Raw genomic sequence first — 10015 nt, 5'->3', positions numbered from 1 at the left:
AACATACAGTCCTCAAGTCTAAACATTGTCTGAACAATCATCCTCAAGTCTGAACCTTGTCTGAACAATCATCCTCAAGTCTGAACCTTGTCTGAACAATCATCCTCTAGTCTGAACCTTGTCTAAATGTACAGTCCTCAAGTCTGAACCTTGTCTGAACTACCAATCCTCTAGAATGAACTTTGTCTGAACTTACAATTCTCAAGTCGGAACCTTGCCTGAACAATCATCTTCCTGTCTGAAAATAATCCTCAAGTCTGAACCTTGTCTAAACTTACAGTACTCAAGTCTGAATGTTGTCCCAAATACCAATCCTCAAGAATGAACTTTCTCTGAACTACCAATCCTCAAGTCTGAACCTTGTCTGAACTACCAATCCTCAAGAATGAACCTTGTCTGAACTACCAATCCTACAGAAATGAACTTTGTCTGAAATTGCAATCCTCAAGAATGAACCTTGCCTGAACAAACAATCCTCAAGAATGAACCTTGCCTGAACAATCAATCCTCAATAATGAACCTTGTCTGAACTTGCACTCCTCAAGTCTGAATATGGTTTGTCAAGCCAATCTTCATGCTCCAAATTCCAGAGGTTGCACTCTCTTACTTTCTCTGTAGGAGACATGCTGACAGGAATGTAAACCTTGGATTTGGAAGATGGACAATCCTCAATACTGCCTTATCTTCATCTTTTCTAATAATCCTCAACACTATAAATGAAAGAGGAGAAGCTTTTCCTGAATCCAAGTTTTCATAACTGTATTAGTACTGCCATCATAGAATTCGAAATTGTGCACATTTTTTAAATCACATGACTTTCAGATATCCAGGTGAGCGATACAGGCCATCTGGGCCTTCTGTTGTATTGCTTAATATTATGTGTAGGACTAGGTGACCTCCCGAACCTTGAAGAAGAATGTCCACACTTAATGAATTTAGTTTTTTTTTATACCTGATTTAATCCCCAAGACTGTATGAACCCTATTTGTCCCTGCATTGTGAGTTCAAAATATCGAAATTTATAAAAAAAAAAAATGTAAATTAAAATAATTCAGCACTATCAGTCTAATTGTTTTGCAATCAAGCCATTACTGATCCTGTTGTGCCATTACTGTATTTTGATAATTTTTGCGGGGAATTTAATTTTGCTTTATTTGTGGTCACTAAAGAGAGTGCAAAATAAAATACCAATCGAATATAAATACCATGAACATACACAGATAAAAGACCTTTTCACTATTTAATTGCCGAATCATGGAGATAAAATGCCAATTTAATAAATATTTATATAAATAAAACATGTGTAAAATTTAATCCTACCACCCAAATACAAAAGTACTCTCATGAGCACAATATATTTACCTTGCAATGTTGCTAGACATTCATTTAACCCCTGCAAACTACTTCTGATCAGGCCAACTGCCAAATATAAGTCATGCAAAATTTAACATTTATACAGTATTTAGCAAACACCAGTCTAGTTGTTCCACAATCCAGCCATCACTCTACTGATCTAGTTAAACTGCAATAAACAACATCAACATTGCGATACCTCATTGAGGTTTATGACAACCACTGGTTCACCTGTTGTCAGTATAATGTGACCGGGCGGAATGCTGTGCTGCTTGACTTCGGCTTGGTATTTCGGTGAGATAGCACTATAAAGTCTGCATCAGATCCGTGCTATCACAAGGAGGCAAATACACCAACATATCAGCACACATACACACAACACACATGGTAGCACGTCCTTAAATGACCTTAGCTATTAATAGGACGTTAAACAAAATCAAACCAAACCACATGACATAATGGAATCCATAGTAATTCAAAACACCATGAACACATGTTGACAATAAATATTCCACATTTTATTCATCACTTGATGAACTACTAGACGAGTCACTAGACATGAAGCCCACATCCTCATTTTCCTTGTTATGTCCTTTTATCTCCGTCAGGAAACCTGACGCTCCCCCACTTCCTGTTGACAAGGAATGATGTAACTCCGGTGGCGGTTGCCATGAAGATACTGAGGAAGGTGTGCTTGCAGATGTTGGTTCTGTGTAAGGAAAACAAAATTTGCTCTTAATTCATGATCAGCATCAACATGGAATCTGGAGATACAATCAGTTATACATTGTACTCTGTCTTAACCCTTTCACCCCTATGTAACTTTAGTAGACTCTACTGTGCATTGATCTGGAGGAATCCATTATGGTCTACAGTGGTGAAAGGGTTAACTATACACTTTGGCCCCTTTCATGTATCCAGTTCGACCAGTTGAAATGGTCGAACCTGAAAGAAAACGACAGGCTCACATCCGAACCGAGGCTGACCACAGGAATATTTGGCATGTGTATATCGCGGGGTCCAGACTTGCCTGACAGAAACTTAAATGCTGACTATCTCTAGTTTCCTTTTTTCTTTATATAACAAAATTGATCGACATGTATATTTTACGATCCGTCATATCATTTAGTTGACGTATGAAAGAAGGACATTTTATCCTTGATATATTGTTTTTTCGTCACAAAATTCCCAAACTGTGCATTTTTTAGTTCCTCCCACAGGTCGGTCCAATTGCGTTCATTTATCGCGGAATAATTCTGTGACACCTGAACCGTTTCAACCGAGGTTTGCAAATACGACCTTTGAGGAAAAATAATTTGGTTGGTTTCGAGACAAATCCTTATTGTAGAAAGTCTACTTTACATTGCTGTTGAATTTTTTGGCTGGTTCAGGTTCTCCATATATCAGTTCATTTTAATGGTTGAGTTACCAACAGTACAACTTACTACAGCCAACATCATGTTCCAGGACAGGGAATGTTGATATTATCCCGGACAACGTATTAACCTTTTCACCCCTATACAACTTTAATAGACTCTCCCATGCATTGATCTGGATGAATCCATTATGGGCTACAGTGGTGAAATGGTTAAACTGATATCTCTAGCTAGCAGAAATAAAACTTACCTCCTAGTCCGGCCGATGTCCTATTACTGGACATGGGTTCTCCATACGACCCCTGAGACTGTAACTGTTGACCGTTGATCGGTAGGTCACCACTGCATTTCCCGAGGAAACCAAGTCTCATTTCAAAGTCAGTGGGATATGGCCTCCTAGGATCACCTTCAAGACAAAATAGGTTTTCATCAGCAAAGTTACCAGTATGTCTCAATTTTATTTGATCTCTTCTATAGGAGATAGTTATGAATTCTTTTCATCATACAAATATCTCTAGTTTCTTTGCAAAACCTTTGATAATGACACTTTCAGGGTTTTGTTGGATAAGTTATGGGTACTATTTTAGCACAAAATTAAGTATGCATGAATGAGAAACCTGGTCTATGGGTTTTGTGAGCAAGACAAAGACAGGGATAGCTGCTATGAGGTATATTGCACTGCAAGCAAAATAGTCAACGAACTGAATATCTTATTTTTTATTTTTTTTCAATTTAATACTGTGAAATGTATAAATGTCCTTTAATTACCAATAACACTGGGATACACTCCCTGGATCAAGGTCAGTGAAGTTACAGTAGCCCTGGAATACTAACCTGGGATCCAGGTCGGTAGCAAAGCTATATTACCTTGGGATACTTACCTGGGATCCAGGTCAGTAGCAAAGCTAATTACCTTGGGATACTAGCCTGGGATCCAGGTCTGTAGCAAAGCTAATTACCTTGGGATACTAACCTGGGATCCAGGTTGGTAGCAAAGCTATATTCCCTTGGGATACGAACCTGGGATCCAGGTCTGTAGCAAAACTAATTACCTTGGGATACTAACCTGGGATCCAGGTCTGTAGCAAAGCCCTGGGATACTAACTTGGAATTGATGGCGGTGGAGAAGCTACACTAACCCTGGGGTAGTTACCTCAGACTAAGATTGTTGGAGAAGCTATATTGACTCTGGGATACTTACCTGAGACTCAGGTTGGTTGAGAAGCTACACTAATCCTCTGATACATACCTGGTGTCCAAGTCGGTGGCGATGCAACAGCATTACTGGCGCTGATCTTGTGTGCAAACTTTATAAGTTCCTCTGAAGATATAGTCTTGTTATTTGCTTGTCTAATGGCTTCCAGCTTCTGTTTGGCTTGATAGATAGCAGTTGACTAAGAGGAAGAAATATAAAGAAAAATATTTTCCATTTGTCAATACTAAACTCAACTTAAAATTGTAATTTGTCCACACAGACATTCATTAATTTTTCAGGGGAGAGAACCTGTGTGAAAAATCTTAAATGCCCTAGAAATACTCCAAATAAACCATATTTGTAATAATTGTTTTTTTATGTAATACGTAAGAAGTTAAGGTTGAGATGTTCTATGTAAAAATATTTAATTAAAGCAAAACACAGGATGTAAGTCGGACTCAGAAGTTTGTTCATAACTCAGAATTACAGATTTTTCATGTATAAAATTTAGGTTCTACCAATATAGTTTCAGCTTCTTTGAGATTCTTCTGAAGGTTCCTGATATCTGTGTCACGTTTATCCACTTCTGTTTTCAGTTCATCCACAGTTTTCTGTATCTCGGCTTGTTCTGCAGCTATAAATTACAAATTCAAAGTAGGCCTTCATCTTATATCTAACAGGTCAGTTTAAAGTGTAGCAGTGTTCCTGTACAGCTACAATGAGAGAAAACAGTGAGTTATCTGCCTTGCAGATGGCGCTGCAACCAAGTTGGTCTGATGAACTTAATGCTAACTATACGTAGAATTGCAAGTATAGAATCAAATAAAACACATTCTATAAATATCCGAAGCATATAAATATATGAAAGGCCTTTATGTTTCCCTAAATGCATAATGATTTTAATGAAGACATTTCAAATGAAAATTTTTATTGTTTTATTTTTAATTTCTTTTTAACAGTTTTTCAACATGAGATGCAAACGCTTTTACATTTAATTAATTTATTAAACAAGTTTCGTTTTTAACAGTAAATAATTACAATACTGTTTCAAATAAGAAAATGTTTGAGTATTCTGCTTGTTCTGCTGATGAATATTTTGAAAATATCTTTGTGTGTCTTGTTGCATTGGCATGTGAGGCCATCGTCAGTATTTTATTTGTAGAACCAATTAAGTTGGTAGCAGTGCCATCTAGTGACGAAGCAAGGGCAATAACTCACTAATGTCTCTCATTGTATCTGTAAAATCTTTGATTACCATCGAACATTCTGGGATTATCCGGAATTTTTCAAAAAGTTTGTAAAATGAGATTTTCTTGTCATTTAATTGGGCCATAGGCCAAATTTTACAAAAAAAAAAAATACTTAAAAATGTAACTACAGATGATCTGTTAGTACCTATTTTTAGATTCTCCTTTATTTCTTTATCTTTTAAAACCAAAAGTTCCATTAATTTCTGGGTCTCGGGTGCATCAGCTCGCTGTTGTTGTTTTGGTGTGCTCATAAGTTCAAATATTTCCCTGTAAAAATAAGAGAATGAGAAAAAAATATTAAATCAACAGATAGCATAGAAATGTATCACATCACTCAAAGGTACTAGCCTTGTAGTTTGTCAATACACCCATAATATAAACATACGAGGCTAATACCTTCGATCACATAATAAGGTTATAAGATTATTTATTACAGTAATATACATCTACAAACAACAAAAAGCCAAATTTTGTTATATGGCTGTTGTTGAACCATGAAAAAACTTTGAAGATAAGGACTTTTTGTCATTTGTTAGAAGACATCATTAGACAACGTTTGTATACCTGCAGGTCTCTTTTCAATATCAAGGAGTATTATTCAAGGTGTTTAATATTTAAGAGATAAAAGATGTACATGGAGCAGCTTGTTATGAGTCTGTATTTCCAACAGCTCATTTGTAGTGCCATACCACTGGAATACTACAGCACAGTCACTGTAATACCCAACCAAAACCATAGTGTACTCCAATGTAGAAAGTTGGAATTTAACTATGTAGAAAGTTGGAATTTAACTAGGGTAAAGATTTTACAATCTCACCGACATCATTTTAGATGTAAACCAAACTTCAAAGTAATAAATGTATATCTTCAAATTTCTTTAGGCTCCTTTTTAAGCTCATACAAGGGTAAGTTGACAAGGACGTCCTTTGCTAAGTATGTCAAACTATTATGTAAAGCTAATAAGACAAAATAGGGATATATTCATATTGTCTATATTAGTATATATTATATAATATATGTATTTAATTTATACTTTAATTAAGTATAACATATACAGCATTTATGTAAATGCCCACTTATTAGGGCACAACTATTGCATATTAAAACATATGTGGTCTTAACAGAACAAAGGGTGTCACCACATGTATCATTATAAAAAAAATATGAAAGACAGGATTAAGGACCTGACATAATTTAGGACCATAGTCCATAGCACTGTTCAACAATGGGGTCCGTCAATTAAATATGTGTGGGATGAAACCTCTCCAAAACAACAAGACGCCTTCGTCTTAGCTACATAAAATCACTCAATGTTTACAATTTCTCATAACCTTACTTAGATATTATTTCTGTGTCTTCAATAAGCTGCAAAAGCTTCTGTTTGGTGCTAATTGCCGCCATATTTGCTCCTTTACAATACACAAACCAATCACGTTTCAGTTGATGAAAATGTAAAGGAAGTGAGTACTATTCAACCAATCAATGATAAGCTAACATTGGACATATTAGGGGAGCAGGGTGTTCCGGCGTAAACACAGAAAATGAACAACAAATTCGATGCGTAAGTTATCGGTTTTACATCTTTATTTGTAATCTTTAATGACATATGCAGGAATTGTTAACATTTTGCATCCTAAATGAAGCAGTCACATTGCCCAAGGCAGAAAGATCGCTGCCTGAAGTGGATAACATTAGAGGAACGTCGGGTGCACTTGTCAGCGATCGCTCGAGATTTCAGATTGTGACGTCACCATGCTCAACCTCCTTTCCCTTTTGAGGTGTACCCGCTTGAAATGTCTTTTAAAATTAAACTTCATATCTAAATTTGAAATTACTTGATAAATACAGTGATTGTTTAATTGTTGTAATGGTTGTAAAAGGAAAATAATAATTGCATTCATTTGGAAATAATGAAGTTGAGCAATTCGCCAAATATTGGGTCGAATTAAACAGGTTCAGTCATGAAATGGATAGCGTTGTTGTCGATAGCAGACACGTGTTGTGAGCGATCTTTGACACAAACTTTGACTAAAGCGGACGTACCAGCTATATGTGTTAGGCAGCGATAGTTCAGCATATGGTGTTGTGAAGAAGAGAGACAAGTCTATCAAAAATCTGTATAAACAAATATCGCCAAACATGAAGCCAGAAAATGAGCATAACAGGTTTGATTGTGCTTTTGTCAAATACTTCGGATGTAACGTTAATCTTGCCATTCTTGGTTGGTATTTACGTGAAAGGTCAAGAGCTCGAATGATATTTATGAAAGTCAAACAAATAGAAAAACCCCTCAGTTGAGGGATAGCCTCTCATTTCAATATTTTTTATGTAAAAGTGATCATATTGAATTATAAAATATATTTTTAAAAAGGGATTTGTTGACATAGAATGAATTGTTACATGTTGGAGATCGTGTTTTGAGTGACCTGCTTGATTAATATAAACATGCTGTTTACAAAGACAACAATTGCATGCAGAGACGGGTTTTCATTCTGGAATGAAAATATAGTATTTGCTTTATAGCCAGGGATCTTGTTGAAAAACATCATTTTTTAAACATATGATAAACATTTTACTGTGTCAATAAAGTTTTTTTGGGGTCAAATCATCATGTTTTCAATTAAAATATAATACAAAAGTATATGGTGGTACAGGAATAGGTATATATCTGTCTTGAATTGAAAAGGGGGAATCTAAAAAATAATATTCCGAATATGTATTACCTGTGTTTAGTATATAATTATGTCCCACTATTAATTTGAGGCAGATACCCTTAGTAGGGATGCATTTAGAATTTGTGCATGAAAGATACTTCTAAAACACCCCTTTAATTTCCATGACATTTTTTTCCTGGCATCAGAAATGTAGGTGTACATGATGTAGAACATGTGTATAGTGTTTGTAACATGACTTGATGAAAAGATACTCAGTGTCAGTATTTTTTACATATTAGGACTATCTAGGTCCAACAGGTGAACATGTTTTACCATGTTTTTGGGTAAGTCCGCTAGTCTTTTATTGGGGTCCTCAGACCTCCGACTTCAGGAAGTTTTAGCCCCTGCTAAGTGAATAATATAACAATTTATTAAAAGGACCCCAACATCTAAGATAGCTGTAAGACAAGGTTACCGTCCATAACACCTGATTTGTTCAAAAATTGTATGGTTATAACTTTTATTCTATGTGTACAATTTTGTTCATACTTAACTCATTCACCCCAGATATTTCATTATGAACTATTCTAGCCATTGAATTGAAAGAGTCCAAATGTGTCTTCAGGGGTGAATGAGTTAACAGTGATATTTTTACTCAGTTTTACTGACGAATACAGGCTGTTTCCCCTAGCTTATTAAATAGTGCCTTAACTTCCCAAAATTACCAAAAACTGAGGAATATGTTCCCAATTTCAATACAATTAATGTTATATTTTTTCCCAATTCATAAAGGAACAGGCTGTTGTAAAATGTAGGTAAAAACAGTGCTTTGTAGTATAAGTAATAAGTAGATGCTCTTTCCTGCTTTCACTTCTATACCACTGGTATGAGTTTGTTCCTACTTTGCAGTAAGCGGTACATACTGTTCAAATAACGTACTTGTGTGACTACAAGACGATTCTTGTGACTTCTGCACTGTGCTTAAACTCTGAAATTGTCATCAGTGAAACGGAATTGTTGTATTTTCAGACTAAAGGCAGAAGATAGTGGGGAAGAAGAAAATGAATCACCCGATCAAAGATATGGAGACCGAGACGATGAACTTTCTCCACGACCCCGACCCACACCAGTAAGTGGATATCTTCATCATCAGCTTGTTGTATAACATTACCTAGTCTGTTGTCATGCTATTAAGGTTTTGATATTATTTAATTTCCCATAGATAATGTAAAAGTTACTGTTTTATCAAATGTCATAAAATTATGTATTCAAAGTTTGATTTCAACATTTGCATCATAAATAGTGTTTATTTTTTCCTCAATGTTTGCCTTTCAAACTCAAAGAATCTCTTTATTTGTTTCAATATTTCATCAAAGCATTTTCTAAGTCAGGACAGTTTGAATGTCATCATTTATTGACAAATCACCAAGGATTTTATTTTGCCAAATTTTATTGATACACCTCAAGTGAATTTCTAGCTATTTGATTGGTTGGGAGAAAATTAAACAAAAATCTCTGTCACCCTCCGAAAATACATTGGTTTTAAGGGGCGCGGGTGATATTTCCATGAGAAAAATATCACATGCGCGAAAAATGTGCACTCACCGCTTCGTTTCCCCACCGTGATGGTCACAAGAACGTTTGATGGCAACAGCCAATTTTGTCAAGCGCCATCGCGATTGTAAACAGCAGACTATCAACAAACAAGATCTCATTATTAGCTCACCTGGCACGAAGTGCCAAGTGAGCTTATGCCGTGGTGTGGCGTCCGTCGTCCGGCGTCCGGCGTCAATATTTTACTTTAAACGACTTCTTCTAAATAACCGAAAGGCCTAGGGTGATGATATTTGGCCAGAAGCAAACTGGGATGAAGGGCTACCAAGTTTGTTCAAATAACTGACCTTCATCTTTTTTCAAGGTCACAGGGGTCAAATATGTTAAAAACTTTAAACAACTTCTTCTCAATAACCAAACTGCCCAGGGAGATGATATTTGGTCAGTAGCATGCTAGGGTGAAGGGCTACCAAGTTTGTTCAAATGAATGACCTTCAATTATATTCAAGGTCACAGGGGTCAATTGTCTTAAAAAACCTTTAAATAACTTCTTCTGAATAACCAAAATGCCCAGGGTGATGATATTTGGCCAGTAGCATGCTGAGATGAAGGGCTACAAAGTTTGTTCAAATG

The 10015-nt window shown here is 35.9% G+C and overlaps 2 protein-coding genes across 3 annotated transcripts in view; one reads left to right on the top strand and one right to left on the bottom strand.

Annotated features, from left to right (window-relative positions):
* Window positions 1–1849: 1849 nt before the first annotated feature.
* Window positions 1850–6608, bottom strand: LOC110463769 (mediator of RNA polymerase II transcription subunit 4-like). The gene is made up of 6 exons (XM_021518620.1): window positions 6511–6608; window positions 5320–5441; window positions 4443–4558; window positions 3979–4123; window positions 2980–3135; window positions 1850–2062 (listed from the first exon to the last, which is right to left on the bottom strand). The coding sequence occupies exons 1-6, from the start codon at window positions 6573–6575 to the stop codon at window positions 1872–1874; spliced, it is 795 nt and encodes a 264-aa protein (XP_021374295.1). The 5' UTR covers window positions 6576–6608; the 3' UTR covers window positions 1850–1871.
* A 56-nt stretch (window positions 6609–6664) lies between these two features.
* Window positions 6665–10015, top strand: part of LOC110463770 (eukaryotic translation initiation factor 4E type 2-like) — a 9678-nt gene continuing 6327 nt past the window's right edge. The window contains exons 1-2 of one of the 2 annotated variants that reach the window (XM_021518623.1): window positions 6665–6735; window positions 8858–8957. In XM_021518623.1, the coding sequence (XP_021374298.1) occupies window positions 6716–6735; window positions 8858–8957 (120 nt within the window). In that variant the 5' untranslated portion in view covers window positions 6665–6715. Of the gene's footprint in view, window positions 6736–7142; window positions 7340–8857; window positions 8958–10015 lie in introns of those variants that run through there. The other variant, XM_021518621.1, reaches the window with a different exon arrangement.

Source organism: Mizuhopecten yessoensis, unplaced genomic scaffold, assembly GCF_002113885.1.
Source record: "Mizuhopecten yessoensis strain PY_sf001 unplaced genomic scaffold, ASM211388v2 scaffold10925, whole genome shotgun sequence".
Lineage (NCBI taxonomy): Eukaryota > Metazoa > Mollusca > Bivalvia > Pectinida > Pectinidae > Mizuhopecten > Mizuhopecten yessoensis.
Note: the sequence above shows the minus strand (reverse complement) of the source record. Positions and strands in the feature narration are given on the sequence as shown.

Coding starts and splice junctions, on each gene's coding strand:
- LOC110463769 (XM_021518620.1), bottom strand. CDS start 6,575: ATGGCGGCAATTAGCACCAAACAGAAGCTTTTGCAGCTTATTGAAGAC. Junction 4,124..4,442: donor AAGAAGCTGAAACTATATTG/GTAGAACCTAAA, acceptor TCTTCCTCTTAG/TCAACTGCTATCTATCAAGC. Junction 3,136..3,978: donor GCCACCGACTTGGACACCAG/GTATGTATCAGA, acceptor TTTGTCTTGAAG/GTGATCCTAGGAGGCCATAT.